General features: G+C 38.5%; 1 protein-coding gene across 3 annotated transcripts in view; it reads right to left on the bottom strand.

Annotated features, from left to right (window-relative positions):
- The window catches only part of LOC122215596 (ankyrin repeat domain-containing protein 26-like), a 140,040-nt gene that overhangs the window by 66,362 nt on the left and 49,198 nt on the right, over nucleotides 1-24,480 (bottom strand). For all 3 annotated transcript variants that reach the window (XM_042931063.1, XM_042931074.1, XM_042931084.1), the window contains 2 exons: nucleotides 11,640-11,806; nucleotides 473-643 (listed from right to left, as the gene is read on the bottom strand). In XM_042931063.1, coding sequence (XP_042786997.1) covers nucleotides 473-643; nucleotides 11,640-11,806 — 338 coding nt within the window. The remainder of the gene's footprint in view (nucleotides 1-472; nucleotides 644-11,639; nucleotides 11,807-24,480) is intronic.

Here is a 24,480-nt window from a genome sequence, read left to right as displayed (position 1 = left end):
ACTAAAGACAATTACTATAATCTTTAAAAGATAATGTAATACAATCAACAAACTTCCTAATGTTTGGAAACGCAAACAAAATTAAATTAACTAACCATGTCTATCTCTATTGATCATTTCCAACAGAATACATACTCTAAAAGCTCCCATCTTAAAATAAAAAGAGAAGGAAAATGCCTTTGCAATTCACATTCTTTTTCAGTTATCATCCATTTCTCTATTACCTTTCCCAATTAAAATGCTCTAAGGAGTTGTTTACACTTACTCATCTTCCATGCTTCCATGGTGACTACTGAAACTGCTCCTTGACAAAGTCACTTACCCTCATCACAACTTTTCAAGCAGTGTGTTTGATATGTTGAGTATTTCTTGCTTTAGCTTGGGCCTACCTACACTACAGCATTTTATTTCCACAAAAGGTAATCACTGCTAAAATTCCTTCACAGGCACATAAAGAATTTATAGATTTTACCTGCTTTCATGCTGATCCTTTTCACTGAAATGGCTGCCATCATTCTTTTGTAGTGGACCACCAGTTAGGGAATCTGCCTTCTGCAACACTGGTGTGATCACAGATCCTTTTAATGTCCCTTTTTCATTTTCACCTTTCTTTAACTTCTTCATATGTAAACCAGGTTCCCTCCTTAAAAAAAAAAAAAAGCCATTAAAAAGCCATAAAAAAAGCCAATGTTTTCTAATAATTTTACTGATAAAGAATAAAAAGACAATTTTCATCAAGTTCTGAATTTTACCCATCTGACTTAATTTGATTAATTCAGAGAACAGTGCTGAAGTACCAACCGTACAAAAGGAAATACTCATCTGTTGCTTCAAACACAGGTAAATATACAATTAGAATACAATGTGATTTGTAAGAATTGACATGTGAAAAGCTGTAAGTGAGGATGAGAAAGGCTTTAGTGAAGAGGGAAAATAAACAGCAGAGGTCACCAGGGAAAGAAACGGGAGAAAACCATTTTCTTAGAGATTAGAATGTGAGCACAAAGATTACACAGATGGCATCTAGGTGCCTTGAAAGGAGAAAGTATAAGCTTGTAGGAACTTGGAAAAAAAACATAAAATACATGGAAGCAAGTAGTAAGAGATCAGTCAGGAAAGAAATTCTGAAGAACCTTGAAGGTTACACTAAAAAGTTAGAGTTCATTGCCTAAAGGCAGTGACTCTTAGACATGGGAGTAATAACTAGATGTGTGCTCTATTTTTGGCTTTGCTTTTAAATATAAGAATGCTTAATTTCAACAAAGTTTTAAAGCAGCATGAGGTCCATATAACATGAAAGAAGAAATCAGGGAAATATCTTAGGGGAAAAACTACTTTTAAAATACCCATATGTCAGAGCGATATCAGTATCATAGCTGAACAAGATGTACATTGTTGCGTCTCCCCACCTACACCAAACTGGCATCTTATCCACCCACGGGCAAAACTGCCTTTGCAGGAGCTGTGGGAATCTAGCACTATATTCCAAGGGACTGAGGAAAAGTATTGCCTACCCGTGCATCAGGTAACAGGCAGACATACTACAGTCTAATCTGTGGACCTAGCAATAGCCCATAAAGTGTCTCCAGCCCCTCCCTCTCAGCCACATCGGGGAGCCCCTCCCTAGAAAACACTCTCTAAGATAATCACCCGTGGATGAGAGAGCCTTTTTGGAAAACCAGGTGTCCTGCAGAGAATTTCCAGCATCCCACTGGAGCAAAAAAATCAGGTTTGGACACACTGAAGAGGTAGTCATTAAAGACTGGAGGAGGTGACTGCTACTTCAAATGCAAAGACAGCAATGCAAAACTGCAAAGAATATAAAATATCAAGGAAATATTATACCATCAAAGGATCACAATAATATTCCAGTAATCAATCAGAAACACAGGGAGATCTGTAATTTATTCAAAAGAGAATTCAAAAATAGCAGTTTTAAGGAAACTCAGTGAGTTACAAGAAAAACACAAGAAGCCAATTCAATAAAGTCAGAAAAACACTCTATGAATAAAATGAGAAGCTTAACAAAGAGCTGGAAATAGTAAAAGCTAACTAAACAAAAATCCTGGAGCTGAAGAGTATAATGAAGGAGATGAAAAAAGCAAGAGTGATCACTGACAGGAAATGGATCAAGCAAAAAAAAAATGTGAATTGAAAGACAGGAACTCTCAGATTATCCAGTCAGCAGAGAACAAAGTCAAAAGAATGAAAAAGAGTGAGGAAAGACTATGTGACTACAAGTGAACCCTCATAAGACTATTAGCAGTTTCTCAGCAGAAACCTTACATTCCAGGAGGCAGTGGGATTATATATTCAAAGTGCTAAGAGAAAAAAGTCTACCAATCAAGAGTACTTTACTCAGCAAAATTATCCTTCAGAAATCAAATCGAATAAATACATTTGATATACCGCATTAACAGAATAAAAAAAATCATATCATCATCCCAGCATGGGAGGAAAAAGCATTTGACCAAATTCAACATCTTTTCAGGATAAAAACTCTGAACAAAGTGGGTACTGAATTGTCACATCTGGACATAATGAAGCCCAATATGATAAGCCCATAGCCAACATCATATGCAGTGGTAAAAACTGAAAGCTTTTACTCTAAGTTCAAGAACAAGGCAAAGTTGCCCACTTGACCACTCCTATTCAACAGGATAGAGGAGGTCCTAGCCAAAGCAGTCAGGCAAGAAAAGGAAACAAAAGGCATCCAAATCAGAAAAGAAGAAATAAAACTGTCTTTGTTTGCAGATGACATATTCTTATATATAGAAAATCCTGAAGATACCACCAAAACGCTGTTCCAAGGATGAAGGGTACAAAATCAACATAAAGATGCAGGGGTGCCTGGGTGGCTCAGTCAGTTAAGCTTCTGACTTCGGCTAAGTTCATGATCTCGTGGTTTGTGGTTCAAGCGCCCTATTGGGCTCTGTGCTGACAGTTCAGAGCCTGGAGCCTGCTTTGGATTCTCTCTCTCTCTCTCTCTGTCTCTCTCTCTCTACCCCTCCCCTGTTAACACTCTGTCTCTTTAGCCTCTACTACAAAGCTGTGATCATCAAGACAGTATGGTATTGGCACAAAAACAGACACACAGACCAATGGAATAGAATAGAAACCCCAGAGGTGAACCCACAAATGTATGGCCATCTAACCATTGACAAAGCAGGAAAGAGTATCCCATGGGAAAAAGAAGACAGTCTCTTTCTTCTGGGAGAACTGGACAGCAACATGCAGAAGAACGAAACTAGACGACTTTTCTTACACCATACACACAAATAAACTCAAAATGGATGAAGGACCTGAATGTGAGACAGGAAACCATCAAAACCCTAGAGGAGAAAGCAGGAAAAAACCTCTTTGACCTCCGCTGCAGGAATTTCTTACTTGGCACATCTCCAAAGGCAAGGGAATGGAAAGCAAAAATGAACTATTGGGATCTCGTCAAGATAAAAAGCTTCTGCACTGCAAAGGAATCAATCAACAAAACCGAAAGGCAACGGACAGAATGGGAGAAGATATTTGCAAATGACATATCAGATAAAGGAAGGGCTAATATCCAGAACCTGTAAAGAACTCACTAAACTCCACACCCACAAAACAAATAATCCAGGGAAGAAATGGGCAGAAGACATGAATAGACACTTTTCCAAAGAAGACATCCAGATGGACAACAGACACATGGAAAGATGCTCAACGTCACTCCTCATCAGGGAAATACAAATCAAAACCACACTGAGATACCACCTCACGCTGGTCAGAGTGGCTAAAATGAAAAAATCAGGAGACTACAGATGCTGGCAAGGATGTGGAGAAACAGGAACCCTCTTGCACTGTTGGTGGGAATGCAAACTGATGCAGCCACTCTGGAAAACAGCGTGGAGCTTCCTCAACTAATTAAAAATAGAACAACCCTATGACCCAGCAATAGCACTGCTGGGAATTTACCCAAGGGATACAGGAGTGCTGATGCATAGGGGTGCATGTACCCCAATGTATACAGTAGCACTTTCAACAATCGCCAAATTATGGAAAGAGCCTAAATGACCATCACCTGACTAATGGAGAAAGGAGATATGGTTTATATATACAGTGGAATACTATTTGGCAATGAGAAAGAGTGAAATCTGGCCATTTGCAACAACGTGGATGGAACTGGAGGGTATTATGCAAAGTGAAATAAGTCAGGCAGAGAAAGACAGATACCATATGATTTCACTTATATGTGGATCCTGAGAAACTTGACAGGAGACCATGGGTGGGGGGGGGGGGACGGGGGAAAAAAAGTTACAGAGAGGGAGGGAAGCAAACAATAAGAAACTCGTAAACACTGAGCATAACCTAAGGGTTGATAGGAGGTGGGGGAGAGGGGAAAGTGGGTGATGGGTATTGAGAAGTCACCTGTTGGGATGAGCACTGGGTTTTGTATGGAAACCAATTTGACAATAGATTATATTTAGTAAAAAAAAATTACAAAATCAGCATAAAGAGATCAGTTGCATTTCTAAGCAATAACAATGAAATAGCTGAAAAAGAAATATAAGGAAAAAATCCCCTTCCCCAAAGCATCAAAAAGAACAAAATACTTTGGGATAAATTTAATCAAGGACTTTATGAAAGATAGGTACAGTAAAAACTACAAGACATTGGTAAAAGAAACAGCAGAGACACAAACAAATGGGAAGATACCCCGTTGTTTATGGATTCGAAAAAATAGTATCATTAAATATCCACATTACCTGAAACCACCTACAGAGTCAATGCAAACCTTGTCAAAATTCCAATGATGTTTTTCACAGAAATAGGAAAAGCATTCCTCAAATGTGTAAGGAACAAGAAAGACCCCAAATAGCCAAAGCAATCCTAAGAAAGAAGAACAAAGCTGGAAGCATCACACTTGCTGGTGTCACACTATTACAAAGTTATGGTAATAAAAACCGTATGAAGTTGCACAAAAACAAACACAAAGATGAATGAAACAGAATCAAGAACCCAGAAATAAACCCATGCATAAAGTCAACTAAAAACCCATGCATAAAGTCTCTTTGTTAAGAGACCCAAGAATACTCAAAAGAGAAAAGGTAATCTCTTCAATACATGATGGTGAGAAAATTGGATATTAACAAGCAAAAGAATAAAACTGTGCCTCTACCTTACACCACTCACAAAAGTCAACCCAAACGCAAATAAAGACTTCTATATAAAATCTTAAATCATAAAACTCCTAGAAGAAAACATAGGATAAAAGCTCCTTGACATAGATCTTACCAATGATTTAGGATAGGACATCCAAAGTACAAGCAATAAAAGCAAAACCAACCAATGCAATCAACAATGTTTCTGCACAGCAAAAGAAACAAGCAACATGACGGAAAGGCAACCTATGGAAAGGATGAAAACATTCGCAAGCTACAAATATGAAAAACGTCAATATCTAAAATGTGTAAGGAATTCGTACAATTCAACAGCTAAAAATAAATATAATTAAAAACTGGGCAAGGCACCTTAAAAGACGTCTCTCCTCAAAACATATTCAAATGGCCAAGGGTACACAAGAAGGTGCTCGATGCCACTATTCATCAGGAAAATGCAAATCAAAACTGCAGTATATAGATATCACTTTGACCTATTAAAATGGCTATTGTCAAAAAGACAAGAGATATCGTTGGCAAGGATGTACAGGAAAGGAATTCCTTGTACTCCTGTAGGACTGTAAATTGGGACAGCCACTATGTAAAACAGTATGGTGGCTCCTCAACAAACTAAAAATAGAACCTTCATATGAGACAATAATCCCATTTCTGGGTATATATCTTAAAGACATGATATCTTTATCTTGGACAGATATCTGCAGCCCTATGTTTATTGCAGCATTATTTACAATAGTCAAGAAACAACCTAAGCATCCATCGGTGGATCCATGGATTAAAAAATATGGTATACATTTACAATGGAATATTTTCAGCCACAAACAAGAAGGAAATCCTGCCATTTGTGGCAGCATGAGTGAAACTTGAGGGCTTTATGCTTAGTGAAAAGAACTCAGACACAAGAAGACAAACACTGTATGATCTGACTTATATGTGGAATTAAAAAAAAATTGCACGAAAAACAGAACAGACTGGTGGTTGCCAGGGTGAGGAGGCTGTGAGAAATGGGTAGATATTGGTCAAAGGGTACAAACTACCTGTTACAAGATTAATAAATTCTGGGGATTTAATGTGCAGGATGGTGATTACAGTGAACAATACTGTATCCTATCATTTGAAAGTTGCTACAAGACTAGGTCATCACAAACAAGAAATGATATTTATGTGAGATGATGGAAGTATTAACACTATTGTGGTAATCATTTGACAATATAAAAGTGTATCAAATTAATACAGGTACACCTTACAGTTCCACAGATGTGTGTTACTTATATCTCATAAATCTGGAAAAACTTCAAAAATTCAAAAGTACTCATATGTCATTATCTATCGCTCAAAAATAAAAATCATCTGATTAGTTATGCTTTTGTTTAAAAAAAAATGGTTTGCGGTGCCTCGATGGCTCAGTTCGTTAAGTGTATGACTTTGGCTCAGTTTGTGATCTAAGGGTTTGTGGCTTCGAGCCCCACATCGGGCTGTGTGCTGACAGCCCAGAGTCTGGAGCCTGCTTCGGAGTCTTTGTCTCCCCCTCTCTCTGCCCCTCCCCAACTCTCACTTTGTCTCTCTCCAAATGAATAAACCTTAAAAAAATTTAAAAAAATGATTTGTTAACTTTTGTATACTTTTAGCCTAATAACTAATCCTAAAAGAAAAAAATGGGGGATTCACCAAAAAGAAAATTATAATTCTGTTTTGAAGGACTAAATGCATGCAACAGAATATTATTACCATACAGCTACGTACATTTCCAAAAAATAATGAAATTTCCCACAGATTATTTAGGACTTAAACATGAGACCCGAAGAGCACCAAAAACAAAAACAAAACTAACAATTGTGGTTTTTTTTTTTCAAAAAAACCTGTTACACAGATAACTTTTCTCATGGAAATAACATCCAAGAAAAGAAGAATCTTTCTGAAAGCAATTATCAAACAATTCCTCTTGACTCAAACTTCAAAAATGAATCTGTAATTATAGAATTTGAAATAGCTTTCATTTTGAACCCAGACAATAGAAGCACATTTTAAGTAGAAAACATCTGGTGAAAGCCACCTCAAACTTAGAAAAAACAAAACAAAACAAAACAAAACAAAACAAAAAGAAACCCTAACACGTAGCCATGGTAAGAAGAAGCCACCAGAGTCAGTTTTAAATGTGTTAATCAATGCCCACCAGCCCTACTCACCAACCAATCCATTTCAGCTCCTTCCTTCTGAAAGACAGCGAATAATGGACAAAAATCACTCCAATACACATGCTTCAGTGTGCCAACCAATCCACAACAGTCTCACCCAAATAAGCATGGTGCTTCAGATGATGACAAACCATTTAATTTTCTGAAAGTCCCCCAATCCTTAAACTCCACTCTTCCCCAAACCCTGTATAAGAATAGCAGACTGCTCTGTTAGAAAAGACTATACCTAACCAGCATAGCTCGCTCTTATTTGGAAGTGATCAATTCCAACTTCATCTTTTTATTTCAGATATTGAGGGCTCATAATCCTTTGGCAAGAATTTTTAAAGTCCTATAAAAATTTGCCACATATTTTAGTTTCCTTAATAAATATAAAGGAAGTTTGCTATTCCTTTGATACATTTCACCATAATGAAAACTAACATAAATACAACTAAAAGAATAAGTAGCAAGTAAACATAATATTGGGCCCCCAAAATCCAAAAACTGTATATAACTGGCAGGTTTAGTTGTCAGAATGAACCCACGCCAAACTTTGTCAAAGTGGGGACTAGTATTAGGTTAAAAAAATTACACACAAGTTAAACTCCGTTCACTCAATAAACATTATTGAATAAGTACTATATAGACTAGAACATTTTCTAGGCATTGAGGACATGGCAAAGAACAGATAACAATCCTACTCATGAGTGAAGTAAACATACAATAACAATAAGCTACACAGGCAAAATATACAGTATTAGAGGAGAAAAGCTAAAGCAGAGAAATCACATTTTGATGTGTTATAGGGAAAAGGGTAGTTGAAGTACTAGTCAGGATGGCCAAGAAAGGCCTTGCTGAGAAAGTGACTTTTAAGCAAAAACCTGAAAGGAAAAACAAACAACAAAGGAAAAATCAAGCCATGAGGTATCTGAGGGAAAGCATTCCAGACAGAGTCAACAGGAAGTACAGAAGTATGTCCAAAGTACTTAAAGAGTAGTGAGAAATCAGTATGGCTGGACAGAATGAAAGGGGTAGAAAAGAGTTCAAATCAGAGAGAGAGAAGGAGACACCTGATCATATACAGGCCTTGTCGGCATTAGGAAGAGTTTTGGCATGTACTCTGAGTGAAATGGGAGGCAATTAGGCTTGGAGCAGAGGAAGGACACAATCCGACTTATGATTTACTAGATTCAATGTGTTTAGAATTAACAGAAACAGAGGAAAAACAAAAGAAGAAACAAACAAACAAGAAGACCATTTAGTTACCTATTACACCAATATAAACAACAGATGACAGTCTATTGGTCATGGAAGATGTGTTTGGATTCTTGATATATTTGAAGGAAGACATGACAAGACTTGCTGACAGATGAGATGTGATGTGTATGAAAAAGAAAAAGAAAATAGAAGGAAAAAGTGAAAGGAAAAGAAAAAAAGACAGGAGTCAAAGATGACACCAAGTTTTTTAGCAGAGCAACTCATAGAACTGTTATTAACTCAATTAGGAAAGACATGAAAGGCAAATATTAAGAAAGAATATCAGGAGTTCAATTTGGGACATGTTAAGTTTGCAATAGCTATCCAGAAAGAGATATCAAGTAGGCAGTTTGATATGCGGGCCTGGAATTATGGAGAGAGATCCGGGCTGGAGATACAAACTTGAGGATCATTAGAATATACAAGATAGTAAAAGTCAAGAGAAGGAAAATCAAAGGCAAATTCCTGGAAGACATCAATGGGTTAAAAAGTGGGGGACGAGAAGAAACAAGCAAATCAGGCTGAGGTGTACAGACTAGAAAGGCAGCGGGAAAATCAGGTGAGTGAGTGATATCCTACAAGCACCATGGAGACAGAATTTTGGAGGAGAGAGTTTTCCATTGGGTCAAATATTGCTGAAAGGTTAAGTAAAATGAGATGTATGAAATTATGTTTAGATTTATTAAAGTGAAAATCGGTGGTAACCTTGAAAAAACAATTCTGGAGGAGAGGGAAAATTGCTACAATGAATTCAAGAGTGGATGGGAGGGAGGGAAATCAGGATCAAAGAGTGAAGAAGGCTCTTGAAGGATTTCATAGCTAAGTGGAATGGTCATGGTTGATCTAATTTTCTATTATTGCTGTAGTTTTCAATTGTTACATAATGATTAGGTAGTATTTTTGTAATATTTGGAAGTCTTAAAAATTGCATATATGTAACACTAGGTTTTTTTTTTTTTTTTGCTTTTTAAAATGCCAGACCAAAGTACTAAATAACTCAAAAAATTATACACTGAGAAGACTCCTTAAAATTTTTCTAGATATATAATATTATATAAGCTGATTACCATTTTTCTCATGCTTAGAAAGACCACAGAAAAACTAAGTTTCAAGGGCAGTATTTCGTGCTTGATAAAAATTATTGAACTCTAAAGGCACCTGGGTGGCCCAGTCTACGAAGCATCCAACTCTTGATTTCGGCTCACGTCATGATCTCTAGGTTCTCTAGCATCGAGCTCTGCACTGACAGCACGGAGCCTCCACAGGATTCTCTCTCTCCCTCTCTCTTTGCTCCTCCTCCACTCATGTGTGCATGCTCTCTCTCTCTCTCTCTCTCTCTCTCTCTCTTTCTCAAAATAAACAAACATTTTTAAAAAGTCACCCAACTCTAGGATATTTTACACTATCCAAAGTAATTAGTCATATTAAAATTTTATACACAGAAGTAAAAGGGGTTGGGAATGCAGAAAATAGTCCTACTTTGTAAACTGAATTGTCACAAATTGTATAACATGAAGGCACTGTTGAAAAATTTGGTGTGGTTCATGTTGAAATATATTCTCTAAAAAGGCAGGATAATGGCATGCAAGCAAGGTACCTTTATAAAAACGATTCATTGCATTACCAGCATCTTGGTTTATAGCACAGGGGCCATGAAATGTTTATATAGAATATGAGACATGTTGCCACGTGAATCCTCTTGGCAATATTCAGATTAAGTTGAGGGTCCAACATTGGAGCACTCATGCACTGGGAAACAAAACCAAAAATCTAATAATTAGCAATTTTGTTGGTAGACTGCCAGTGTAGCAGGGAACTTCTGTTTGCAATTCAGTAGATATTAAAAGTATTCTAATAAAATGTGCATAAGACATGACATCAAACCAAACCAAATGCTTTAAATATACTTTGTTAAACCATCAGTACACATAGACCTAAATTCATTTTTTAAAATGGTCACATGCCCCATTACTTTATAGAAGTGAAACTTTACCTCCTTATTAATGAATGGATATTTAGCCTATCTCTGGGGCACCTAGGTGGCTCAGTCTGGTGAGCATCTGACTGTTGATGTTGGTTCAGGTCATGATCTTGTGGTCGTGAGATCGAGCCCTGTGTTGGCCTCTGCACTGTTAACGTGGAGTCTGCTTGGGATTCTCTCTCTCTCCCTCTCTGTCTCTGCTCCCCCTCGATGCTTGGGCTCCCGAGTGTGCACATTCTCTGTCTGTCTCTCAAAATAAGTCAATAAACATTTACACAATCTCCAAATGTTTGATATGGGAATGCTATAATAAATATCCTTCACATATACATGTAACATATTTGTATAAGTAACCTTAATATATCTGTCCTATTTTGTATATGTAATAATATATAATAAATGCCCTTATAGTGGTGTGTGTGTGTGTGTGTGTGTTTGCACGTGCAGGCGCATGTGCTTGCTTATAGAAGTCACATATTTCAGAAGGACCCAGTCCTGCCTATGAAACCATTAGAATAAAGGGATGACCTGCCTGAAATATTTTTCTCACGTTATATTATTTATTTCTGACAGTGACAGAGACAGAACACAAGCAGGGGAGGGGCAGAGAAAGAGGGAGACACAGAATCCGAAGCAGGCTCCAGGCTCTGCTCTGTTAGCACAGAGCGTGATGCAAGGCTCAAGCTCGTGAAGTGCAAGATCATGACCTGAGCCAAAGTTGGATGCTTATCTATCAGTGCCACCCAGGTGCCCCGACATATTTGAAGTTTTGAAATACACTGCTAAATCACCTTTCAGAAAGGAGTTACCAATTTCATCCAGCCACAGGGTCTAAGAATGTCATTTTCCTCACATTTCCTAACTTTGGTTATTTTTTTAAATAAAATATTTATCACTATGACTGCAAAAAACGGTATCTCATTGGTATTTACATTTTTCTCATTAGCACGTAGGATGAAATATCTCCACGAAAAATACAAAATTTTTTCATCATGAACATTAGCTCAAACTAGAAAAGTTTGTTGCATAGGAAAATAACAATTACCTACTATTTAAATATTGCTATAGGCTTACCTATCAGAATCTTTATTTTCTGTAATAGGCAATTGATGGTTATCAGTTTTTCCATTCTGTCTTTGTGGAATTAATCCAGCAGCCGCAGCATCATGTATGTTTTCTGATACTTCCATGTCACTTCCTCTGTGCTTCTTTTTTTCCTCAACCTTTAATGGAACTTGATACTAAAGGTAATTGTTACTTTAGTCAATAAAAAGAAATTTTTTTCATTAACTTTATCAGTTGACACTTAGTTTGTCATAAATTCAATGGAGGAAAATATTTTGTGTTTACTTTATCATTACAAGTAATTGTAATTTTTATAAACTCGGCTTCATTTCTGATGGAATTTAAAAAAAGCAGAAGTTACCAAAATTTCTAAAAGGGATTTCTTAATTTTGTACTCTTATTCATATCCACACGTTGCTACTGAGAATTCCCCACCCACCCCCACTCCATCTGACCAAGAGATACAAAGAAATAAAAAGACAAGAGACAAAATTTGTCCTTTTCTATCCTTACCACCTGGGTTTAACACAACAGCCAGATTTAAAACATGTGACATGGAGGTGCTCCTGTAACAAAACCAGGAAGCTTTCCTCTTTCTGCACGGAGCTATTCTTTCCCTGACTGCCTTTTACAATTCTTTTCTTTTGGATCCTAAGGTTCTCAAAATAAGTCACAGTGTCCCCTAAAATTTATGAACCAAAGTCTGCCACAACCCAAAAGGAACAAAGTGAAATGGACGTTAGGGTGGAATTCTGGGAAATTAGTAATGCTCTCCAAATCTCACATTCAATAACCATAAAACTTTATAGGGAGAGGGTATAAAAGTAATGATCACCTTTAATCCCATTTGCTACTGATAATGCGAGTAAAACTCAAAAAAGTTAAACGATTTGTCCCAAGTTCCTAAAGTGTCATTAGCTAGCATTTTATGGCACCAAAAGAGACGATACAATTCTTGAATGCTGAATCAGAGAAATGACCACAAATTCATTAAATTAGTCAGATGCATGAAAAGTGTGACTTTGGCACAGTAAATTAATACCTTGATAGGGGACGAGGAGATTAGCTACTTATTTTTTTAAAGGAGGGTACCTCTAGATTTTGTCTATTTCTAAAGTCCACACATCTCAAAACTCAGTTTTCTCCCTTGGAGTTAAATACTGAAGGTTTGCTGAAGGTTTATGCTACCTACATGGTAAAAATCATACAGGCCAAAAGGTATCACACTCTATTGAACATAAAGTGAAGGTCTGACTCAACAGAAACATCTGAGAATAAGATTAAAAAATGTGAAAAAAAGGGGTGATAACACAAATAGCTGTTATTAAGCATACCTCAAAGGGGTCATGTTTAAATTCTAAGTTCCAAGATTATGAGTAAAGCAGACAAGACTGCCTATATTTGTGGGCAATAAGCTTAGGAATTCCCTGAGCCTGCACTGATGGGTTAACCAGGCATAGAAAATTACAAAGCCATAGGATGCTCACACCCAAGTTTGGGTAAACAATATTAGGTATCTAGGTATAGAGAGGGTGGGGCAAAAGCTCCAAGACCAAGGTGTGAGAGGTAAACAAGATTAGATATTCAGGAGGACACACTCCCCAATTTAGTACTATAGCAGAAAGCTGCTTTCACAGGAAGGAAGGACCAAATGAGGTAAACAGGTAAATAGGGCTATAGGCTGTAGGCTGCAGGGTGAAGATGCCCAGAGAGGAGCTAATTAGCAAAAGAGAGGTGCCTTGTGGATCCTGAGGTAGCATCTGTCTTCTCCCCTAGACTAGCTAAGATAAACAGAGAAGCTGCTTCAGGTCAGCTGTTAACAACCATCTGCCAGGCACCAGGATTTTGTTTTATATTGACCCTAACACCTAACACCCTATATCTTGAAACCCCCTTTCCCTCATGCCCATGAGTTCATGTTCACAGATTGATTGTCTCTTTGTGCACATCCATCACCATGTTCGGAAGCCTTCTGATCCTAATAAAAACAGAGCAAGGACCCTTAATCCAGGCTTGTGTATTCTCCGGGACATTAGCTGTCTCTCCCATTGTAATCCTGTATCCCGCTGCTGTCTTGCTAGACAAGCAAGAACCCTAGACCCAGAGTCTACAGACAGATACTCAAGCAATAAATAGATTGCTTTAGCTGGGAATATGTGTTTATATTCCTTCTCTTAGTTACTGCTTCTTTCTCATTTTATTGTTTATGGAAATGCAATTTATATTTAAGCCAATATATTAAAAAAAAAACCTTGAGATTATTATGTTTTTTAAGCAGTTTCTTTATGGTTATTCTGGTTCGTGAGGTCACATGGTACTTATATAGCTAAGTTAGTTTCCCAGTTCATATACTACTTGGAAGCCTGACACAGAAACTTTCAGGAAAACAAATCATAAGAATGTTTTCCTGAACTCCTATTAGTTAGATAGCAGAAATAATCTATTTCCAGACACAATTACTTATTTAGACAATTCCGTTGTATGCACACTCTTGTTATCTTGAGTGGAAAATCAGAATGGATCAGATAATTGCTAAAGAGAAAAAACAAGTGTAACAGCAAGGCAGACCTCCTTCTCTTTTGGAGGTTGAACTTTCTCTCTTTCCAAAGACAGGAACTCTACTTGTGACATGCCTATCTCATTCTTAAACCTTTGCATATCTTGATGTAATTCTTCACTTAGATGTACTTCAGATGCTGTAAAACTAGATGCTGAAGGAGAACTCACAATTTCTAATTCAGAATCAGTACTTTTATAGTTAGGAGTACTGCCTTTCTCTGCATATAATGGCTTCTGGAAAAAAAGTCTTGTACTGGTTGTCTTTTCTCGTGTTTGTGACATCAGAAATATCATGCCTTATTGTTTGAACCATGTGCTTCATCACATCGCAGCAGGCAAGCCACAAATGAAAAAGGCTCTCTGAATCACTAGACTGAGGTCTAATTTACAATCGGTGGTATTTTGGTCCATATTTTTTGCCATTTGCATGTCAAACTCTCTTGGCCTTCTTTCACTTTAAATGTAACTAGTGGGTTCCTTGCTTTTTTATTTTCTATATCATTTTAAAAATCCTCATTGTTGTTAAAAAGGTGCTCAATGTCTGGTTTGTTTTCATTTTCATAGTCTGATTTACTTTCTTTCTTTCTTTAATTTGAAATTTATTGTCAAATTGGTTTCCATACAACACCCAGTGTTCATCCCAACAGGTGCCCTCCTCAATGCCCATCACCCAGCCTCCCCTCCCTCCCATCCCCCATCAATCCTCAATTTATTATCAGTTTGTAAGAGTCTCTTATGGTTTGGCTCTCTCCCTCTTTAAGGTTGTTTTTTTTTTCTCACTTCCCCTCCCCCATGGTCTTCTGTTAAGTTTCTCAGGATCCACAAAAGAGTGAAAACATATGGTATCTATCTTTCTCTGTATACTTATTTCACTTAGCATCACACTCTCCAGTTCCATCCACGTTGCTACAAAAGGCCATATTTCATTCTTTCTCATGGCCAAGTAAGTATTCCATTGTGTATATAAAGCACAATTTCTTTATCCATTCGTCGGCTACAAAAGGCCATATTTCATTCTTTCTCATGGCCAAGTAAGTATTCCATTGTGTATATAAAGCACAATTTCTTTATCCATTCGTCGGGTGATGGACATTTAGACTCTTTCCATAAATTTGGTGATTGCTGAAAGTGCTGCTATAAACATTGGGGTACAAGTGCCCCTACGCATCAGCACTCCTGTATCCCTTGGGTAAATTCCTAGCAGTGCTACTGCTGGGTCATAGGTTAGGTCTATTTTTCATTTTTTGAGGAACCTCCACACTGTTTTCCAGAGTGGCTGCACCAGTTTGCATTCCCACCAACAGTGCAAGAGGGTTCTTGTTTCTCCACATCCTCCCCAGCATCCATAGTCTCCTGATTTGATCATTTAGCCACTCTTGACTGGTGTGAGGTGGTATCTCAGTGCGGTTTTGATTTATATGTCCTGGATGATTTGCTTTCATTTAAAGAAAGCTTAGAAGATGACTGGCAAGCATATTCTGGGGACCCAGAGTATGAATGAGAGAGAATGACATTTTCAAGACTAGGCTCTTTTTGTTCAGGAAATGCCTGAAATACTACCGAGACAGACACTCCAAATGCATCTTCTTCCTCACAGTCAAGTACAGTATTTGTCCAATTTGAAGGTATTTCCTTTCAGTTGGATCCTCCTTAGAGTGACCCCGTGGTGGTTCTTCTTCAAGATGAGTAAGAATGCTGTATTGTTAACAAATTTCACCAAACTTCAGCTTTCACTCACTGGTGATGAGTTTTAAGCTATTTTTCCAGTCTAATTTGCCTCATTTGATCCACATTTCCTCAAAGTTTTGCATAGAAGCATGTCTTAAATATAGAGATATATCATGCTCCCTGTCACATTCCTTATTCATTGCTGGTCCTTGAGCCATTTTTTGCAGTTGCAAAAACGGGTGGTTAATTTCCTTGTTTTGATTTTCACATGTCTTTTCTGCCAGGATACATGTTTGTAAAAACACCTTGTCCTTAAGTAATCAAGTACGGACAAAGAAAAATGAGAAAATAATTACAATTGTACTGTTAACTTTCTTCATCTATGTTTAGCTGTTCCCAAGTCACTGGATTGTAACTTCCTGTAAGAAGTGAAAACTAACTTGCCTTAGCCTAAGACAGAAGAAAAATATGAACTCATAAACTTAAGCTTGTCAGTTTTTGGAACTAAACAATTCATTACGTGTTAAATCGACCAAAAAATAAGTTAGATGATTTTTAATGTTACAAACCTTAAAAACTATTTAGCTTACCATCCCTTATAACGAGCACTAAAGTGTATTTGAGTACTTTTTAAAGATTAGTAACTAGAGAATTAGAAAACTTTAAATTATTAGCAGCCAAATCAATCAATATCAAAGAGAAAGAAATATGCTGGCAGTGTGAATCGGCTTAAGATTCTCTCTCTCACCCTGCCCTCACCTACCCACGTGCTCTGTCCTCACTCTCTCTCTCAAAAGTAAGAATTAATAGAAAAAGAAACCATAAGGAACAGAAAATACATTTACATGATGGTACTCTATTTATTGAAAAAATCTGTGTGTAAGTTGATTCCCACAGTACAAACCCACATGGTTCAAGGGTCAACTGTATACCTATATGATGTCTCCTCTAAGAGATTACCAGAACTTAACATAGTGTCAAATTAGAAAATCAAAAACCCATTCCTACTTTCCCATTCTTTTCTGGACACTACGACCATTTTATTGGCCTTCAGACATCTTCACATTTAAAACAAATATTCTTGGGGTGTCTGGGTGACTTAGTCGATTAGGCGCCCAACTTTGGCTCAGCTCATGTTCTCACAGTTCATGAGTTCAAGTCCTGCATTGGGCTCTTTGCTCTCAGTGCAGAGCCTGCTTCGGATCTTCTGTCTCCCCACCCCGCTCTCAACAAGATCCATGCTCTCACTGCAGAGCCTGATGGGGGTTAAGAACCCACGTACAGCAAAACATGACCTGAGCCAAATTCAAGTGTCGGACGCTTCACCTACTGAGCCACCCAGGCCCACATCTTTTCTTTCCTTTGCTTTCCCTTTCTTCTCTTTTCCCTTTTTTCTCTTTCTACTCTCCTCTTTCCTCTTCTCCCTTTGGAAACAGCCTAGTAGTCTCGAGTTGACATGGGTCAAAGCTAATTATATATCTACATATATATAGGTATATATAGATATATCTATATATTTTTTTTCCTTTGTTCCTCTGTTCTGGTTCTTTGTTTGTTTGATTGCGCATTTTCTGTATAATTTTCTAGATCTCCTTCTTCATTTTCCTCCCTCTCTTTCTGGATTAAGCCATATAGCTCCTTTGAGTCACTACCTGGTCTTTTTTTCCACTCCAGTCATTTCTCTTTTTGTTTGGGCTAAGGATTCTTCACCACCTTCTTCTCCTTGTTTCCAGGATTACTTCAACAAACAAATCAAAGCACACCTGGTGGAAGGCCCAAACTGCCACTCTAAGTAGCGAGAACAGCAGCCAAAGACACACCAAAAGAGTGCACACAACACACTCCAAACACATTTGTTCAACTGCCAGGCCCTGGACAGTATAGGAGCTCTTTTTAATATAGTAGTACTCGCAGGTGTGGGACAGAGAACAAGCTATTCAAACACATAAAGGGCAGGAATCTAGCCAAAACGACGAAATCGAAGAATTCTGCTCAAAAAAAATTCCGGGAAGAAAGGACAGCCAGTGAAGTGCTCAAAAGAGACAGAAACAATATGTGTGAGCACATTTTAGGAATGACACTCATAAGACGCATAGTTGCGCTTGAAACCACGCATAGAAGACAGCAGACAATCTACTGCTTCAGAGATCAAGGACCTAAGGAATCGTCACGATGAATGCTGAAAATGAAATGGTGTAAAGGAGATACAAAGTAAACTAGATGCAGTGACAGCAAGGATGGGAGAAGCAGCAGACAGAATCGGTGAAACAGAAGATACAATTGTGGACAAAGATGAAGCAGAGAAAGGAAAGGAAGGGAATGACTAGATCACGAGGCAGGTACTAGAGACCTACGTGATTCGGTGAGATGAAATATTAGCCACATCCTAGGAGTCCCAGAAGAAGAAGAGTGAGAGAAAGGGGCAGAAGGTTTGTTTGAACAACGTATAGCTGGGAGCTTCCCTCATCTGGGGAAGGAAATGGTCATCCAAGTCCTGGCGGCACAGAGAATTCCTTTCCAAATCAACAAACCCAGGTCAACACCACGACATGCCATAGTGAAACTGGAAAACTACAAAGATAAGGAGAGGACTCTGAAAGCAGCTAGGGACAAACGGGTCTTATTCGACAAGGGAAGACACATAAGGGTAGCAGCAGACCTGTCCAAAGAAACTTGGCAGGGCAGAAGGGAGGGGTAGCAAACGGTCAGTGTGCTGAATGGGAACATATGCGGCGAAGAATCCCTTCCCCAGCAAGGCTGTCATTTAGAATAGAAAGAGAGAGAAAGGCTTTCCCAGACAAACAAAACCTAATGGAGTTCATGACCACGAAACCAGCCCTGCAGGAGACCCTAAGGGGAGACTCTGTGAGTGGAAAGCAGCAGAGACTACAAAGGACCAGAAGCCTCACCAAAAGCATGAAACCTTCAGATAACACAATGACACTAAATCCATATCTTTAACTCATCACTCTGAGTGTGAATGGACTCAATGCCCCAATCAAAAGACACCGGGAATCAGAATGGATAAAACACAAAACAAAACCAAACAACAAGATCCATCTATATGTTGTCAACAAGACACTGATGTTATACCCCAGGACACCTCCAGATTCAAAGTGAAGCTATGGGGAACCACCTATCATGCTACTAGAAGTCAAAAGAAAGCTGGAGTCGCCACACTTCCACCAGAAAGACTAGATTTTAAACCAGAGACTGTAGTAGCAGATTCAGAAGGGCATTGGATCATAATTAAGGGGTCTATCCATCAAGAGGAGCTAACAATTGCAAATGTTTATGGCCCCAGAGTGAAACGCCCACACATATGAATCGATTAATCACAAACATGATTAAATGTATACATACAAATACCATGATTGTAGACGACATTAAGATTCCACTCATGGCAATAGGTGGATCATCAAGGCAGAAAATCAGTAAGGAAACACAGATCCAATGTGTCATTGGACCAGATGTATTCAGATATACATAGATATATATTGGCCTAATATATGCATTTATATACATGGATATCAACACCGATATATTAAGATCTTTTCATCCAACAGCAGTAGAACGCACATTCTTCTTAAGTGCACATAGAAGCTTCTCCAATATAGATCACATCCTGGGTCACAAAACAGCCCTCCACAAATATAAAAGGACTGATATCATACCATGCACATTTTCAGATCACAAGGCTCAGACACTTGGAATCAACAGCAAGAACAAAAACTGGAAAGCCTCAAAATGCTCGGAGGTTACAGAACTTCCTACTCAGTAAAGAATGGGTCCACCAGGCGATTAAGGAAGAAATTAAAAACCATATGGAAGCAAATGAAAATGAAAACACGCAATCCAAACCCTTTAGGATGCAGCAAAGGCAGTCCTTAGAGGAAAATACATTGCAATCCAGGCCTATCTCCAGAAGCAATGATGGTCCCAAATACAGAAACTAACTTCACTCCTAAATGAACTAGAAACACAGCAGCAAAGAAAGCCCTACGTCAGCAGAAGAAGGGAAACAAAAAAGAGTAGAGCAGAAATAAATCCTATAGAATCCAAAAACAAGGTTGCACACATCAATCAATATAAGAGATGTGTTTTTTTTTAAATAAACAAAATTGATAACCCCCTAGCCACACTTCTCAAAAAGAAGAAAGAGAGGCCCAAACAGATAAAATCACAAATGAAAGACGAGAAATCACAACCAACACCACAGAAATACAACAAGGATCCGAGGATACTATTAAAAAGTATATGTCAACAACCTGGACAACCTGGAAGACATGGACAAATTCCTAGACACCCACACATTACCAAAAGCCAAATGGGAAGAAATAGAACACGTGAACAGACCCATAACCCGTGAAGACATTCAATCAGTTATTACAAATCTCCCAACAAATAAGAGTCCTGGGCAGGATGGCATCCCAGGGGAATTCTCCCAGACCTTTAAAGCAGAGTTAATCCTTCTTATTCTCAAGCTGTTCTAAAAAAATAGAAATGGAAGGAAAGCTTCTGGACTCCTTCTATGAAACCAGCATTACGTTGATTTCCAAAGCAGACAGAGACCCCACTAAAAAGCAGAATGACAGGCCAATGTCCCTGATGAACATGGATGCAAACCTTCTCAACAAGATACTAACAAATGTAATGCAACGGTATATTAAGAGTATGATTCGCCTGGATCAAGTGCGATTCATTCCTGGGCAGCAGGGCTGGTTCAATATTCACAAATCAATCAACATGACACATCCCATGAAGAGAAGAAAGGATAAGAACCATACGATCCTGTCAATAGATGCAGGGAATGCATTTGACAAAATACAGCACCTTTTCTTAATACAACCGTCAAGAAAATCAGATAGAAGGAATAGACCTTCAAACCCTAAAAGCCACATATGAACGGCCCACAGCTAAAGCCTCCTCCATGGAGAAACACTGAGAGCTTTTCCCCTGAGATCAGGAACATGAAAGGATTTCTACTCTCACCACTGTTGCTTAACATAATGTTGGAAGTCCTAGACTCAGACATCACACAACAAAATGAAACAAAAGGCATCCAAGTTGGCAAAGAAGAGGTCAAACATTCACAGTTGGCAGATGACACGATACTCTATGTGGACATCCTGAAAGCCTCCACCAAAAACTGCTAGAATGGACAGATGCATTCAGCAAAGCTACAGGATAAAAATCAATGCACCCAAATCGGTTGCATGTCTATACACCAGTCATGAAGCATTAGAAAGAGATATCAAGGAATCGATCCATTTACCACTGCACCAAACCATAAAATACCTAGCATTAAATCTAACCAAAGAGGTAAAAGATCTGTATGCTGAAAACTATAGACAACTTATGAAAGAAACTGAAGAACACACAAAGAACCCGGAAAATATCCCATGCTCATGGGTTGCAAGAACAAACATTGTTAAAATGTCAATACTACCCAAAGAAATCTGTACATTCAATGCAATCCCAATCAAAATAACAGCAGCATTCTTCACAGAACTAGAACAAACAATCCTAAACTTTGGAGAGAACCACAAAAGACCGAGAACAACCAAAGTAAGGTTGAAAAAGAAAACCAGAGTGGGGGAGGCATCACAATCCCGGACTTTAGCCTGAACTACAAAGCTGGACTCCTCAAACGCACAGTATTAGCTCCAAACAAGCACAGAGGCCAATGGAATAGAATAGAGAACCCAGAAATGGGCCCACAGATGTGTGGCCAACTAAGCTCCAACAAAGCAGGAAAGAGTAGCCAATGCAAAAAAGACAGTCTCTTTAGCTAATGGTGCTGGGAGAACTGGACAGCAACATGCACAAGAGTGAACCTGGACCACTTTCTTACACCTTACACAAACATAAACTCCAATGCATAAAAAAGCTAACCATGAGACGGGAAACCATCAAAATCCTAGAGGAGAAAACAGGCAACCACCTCTCTGACCTCGGCTGCAGCAATTACTTACTTGACATGTCTCCAAAGGCAAGGGAAATAAAAGCAAAAGTGAACTTTTGGGACCTCATCAAGATACAAAGCTGCCACACAGCAAAGGCAACAATCAACAACTTTAAGGCAACCAACGGAATGGGAGAAGATATGTATTTGCAAATGGCATATCACATAAAGGGTTAGGATAAAAAAGTCTATAAAGAACTTGCCAAACTCAACACCTGGAAACCAAGTGAGCGAAGAAAGGGGCAGAGGACGTGAACAGACACTTTTCCAAAGGAGACATCCAGATGGCCAACGGACACATGCAAAGATGCTCAACATCACGCATCATCCAGGAAATACAAATCAAACCCCACTGGGATAACACCTCAATCAGTCAGAGTGTGGTGGTGAAATTCACAACTCTGGAAATAACAGATGTTGGCGACGATGTGGCGAAATGGGAACCCTCTTGCACTGTTGGTAGCAATGCAAATGGGGGCAGCCACTGTGGAAAATAGTGTGGAGGTTCCTCAAAAAATTAAAAATAGAATTACCCTACAACCCAGCAACAGCACTATTAGGCATTTATCCAAAGGATACAGGAGTGCTGATTTGTAAGGGCACATGTACCCCAGAGTTGATAGCAGTTCTATCAACAATCGCCAAATTATGGAAAGAGCCCAAATGTCCATCAACTGATGAATGGCTAAAGAAGACGTGGTGATCTATCTACAATGGAATAATACGACCTGGCCATGAAAAAGAATGGAATCTTGCCATTTGCAACACTGTGGAAGCAACTGGAAGGTATGATGCTAAATGAAATAAGTCGGTCAAGAGAAAGATATCGTATGTTTTCACTCATATGTGGAATTTGAAAACTTCACACAAGACCATAGGGGAAGGGAAAGAAAAAAAAAATGGTTACAAATACCTAGAGGGAGGCAAACCATATGACGCTCTTAAAAGACAGAGAACAAGCTGAGGGTTGATGGGGGTGGGGAGTTAAGGGGGTGGAAAAAAGGGATGGTGGGCATTGAGGAGGGCCCTGGGGTTATCTGGAAGTGATGAATTCGAGGAATCTACTCCCGAAGCCAAGACTACACTGTACACACTATATATTCCCTAACTGGACACTAAATTGTAAAATAATAAAAATAAAGAATAAATAAAGAATAATAATGAAAACAGGGGAGGGGCGCCTGGGTGGCTCAGTCAGTGAAGTCTCCGACTTTGCCTTACGTCATGAGCTCTTGGTTCATGAGTTCGACTCCGCATCAGTCTCTCTGCTGTCAGCACAGAGCCTGCTTTGGACCCTCTGTACCCTCTCCCTACCCCTCCCCTTCTCCTTCACTTTCTCTCTCTCAAAAATAAACAAACACTAAAAATATTCTTAAGGAGTAAAAATAATACAATCACAAAAGCAGGGGAAAAAACATGAGTTTCAAGATTTCAACTCCCTATTTCAACAGTAGTTTTAAGGATGTAAAATATGTTTTTACTAATATACACAAATAGTCATTTCTGTAATGAATGGCATTAAGAGTCATAAAATGTTTTAACTGTGAAACACTAATTCAGGATTTTATAAGAATGCTGCTTTTTAAAAATTAATCTTGGGACGCCTGGGTGGCTCAGTCAGTTGAACATCCAACTCTTAGTTTCAGCTCGAGTCATGATCCCAAGGCCGTGGGATCAAGCCCTGCGTCAGGTCCACAGGAAGCATGGAGTCGGCTTGCGATTCATATGCTCCCTCACTCTCTCTCAAGAATCAACATTAAAAAAAATAGTAAAACTAATAAAAAAGTTAATCTTAAGGGACAAGACTTAAAGTATAGAAGAGAAATACAGGATTACAGAATTTTGAGCCATTTTCCAGGACTACCACGATTTCTAAGAAAAATATAAAAACCGATTTTAAACCTCATATAGTTTTATTATTCCACTGGGAACAGCATATGAAGAACTCTAATTTCCTGTCTACACCATATAGGAAGGTGGTTAAGGACCCAAGAAGGAATCTAGCATTAAGCAACTAATATATTTATGATCATCCAATTTGAAGATTTTAAAGTCTTCCAATACATGTTTGATTATCAAGGAAGACTGAACATTCCCAGGAGGAAAGAAGATAGGGACCAAAAAAAAAAAATCAACTCAGCAGTCTTTCTCAGTTTTAGACATGAAAGAATTTACATGCTAAATTGAACAACTATGAATACTAAAGTTTCCCCTGAATAATATAAAATGTATCTTGCGGTGCCTGGGGGACTCATTCGGCTAAGCATCCGACTTCGGCTCAGGTCACAATCTCATGGTTCCTGAGCTTGAGCCCCGCGTGTCAGGCTCTGTGCTGACAGCTCAGAGCCTGAAGCCTGCTTCAGATTCTATGTCTCCCTCTCTCTCTGCTCTTCCCCCGCTCATGCTCCATCTCTCTCAAAAGTAAATAAATATTGTTTTAAAAATGTATCTATAGTCGGAACTCTTCAAAAAAGTAAAAATCACCTCCTACAACGAATTTTGCATACCCCCTTGGCAACCTTTCCTGCCTTATGATTCTGTCATGACAAAGAGTTCATATTAGACAAAAATCTATACATGTTGAGCTCATTCATTTGGTATGTGTGTATGTGTCTATTCTATGCAGATACTATTAAAAAAAGAGTGGCACCTGGGTGG

This window comes from Panthera leo, chromosome A1 (genome assembly GCF_018350215.1).
Source record: "Panthera leo isolate Ple1 chromosome A1, P.leo_Ple1_pat1.1, whole genome shotgun sequence".
Taxonomy (NCBI): Eukaryota; Metazoa; Chordata; class Mammalia; order Carnivora; family Felidae; genus Panthera; species Panthera leo.
Note: the sequence above shows the minus strand (reverse complement) of the source record. Positions and strands in the feature narration are given on the sequence as shown.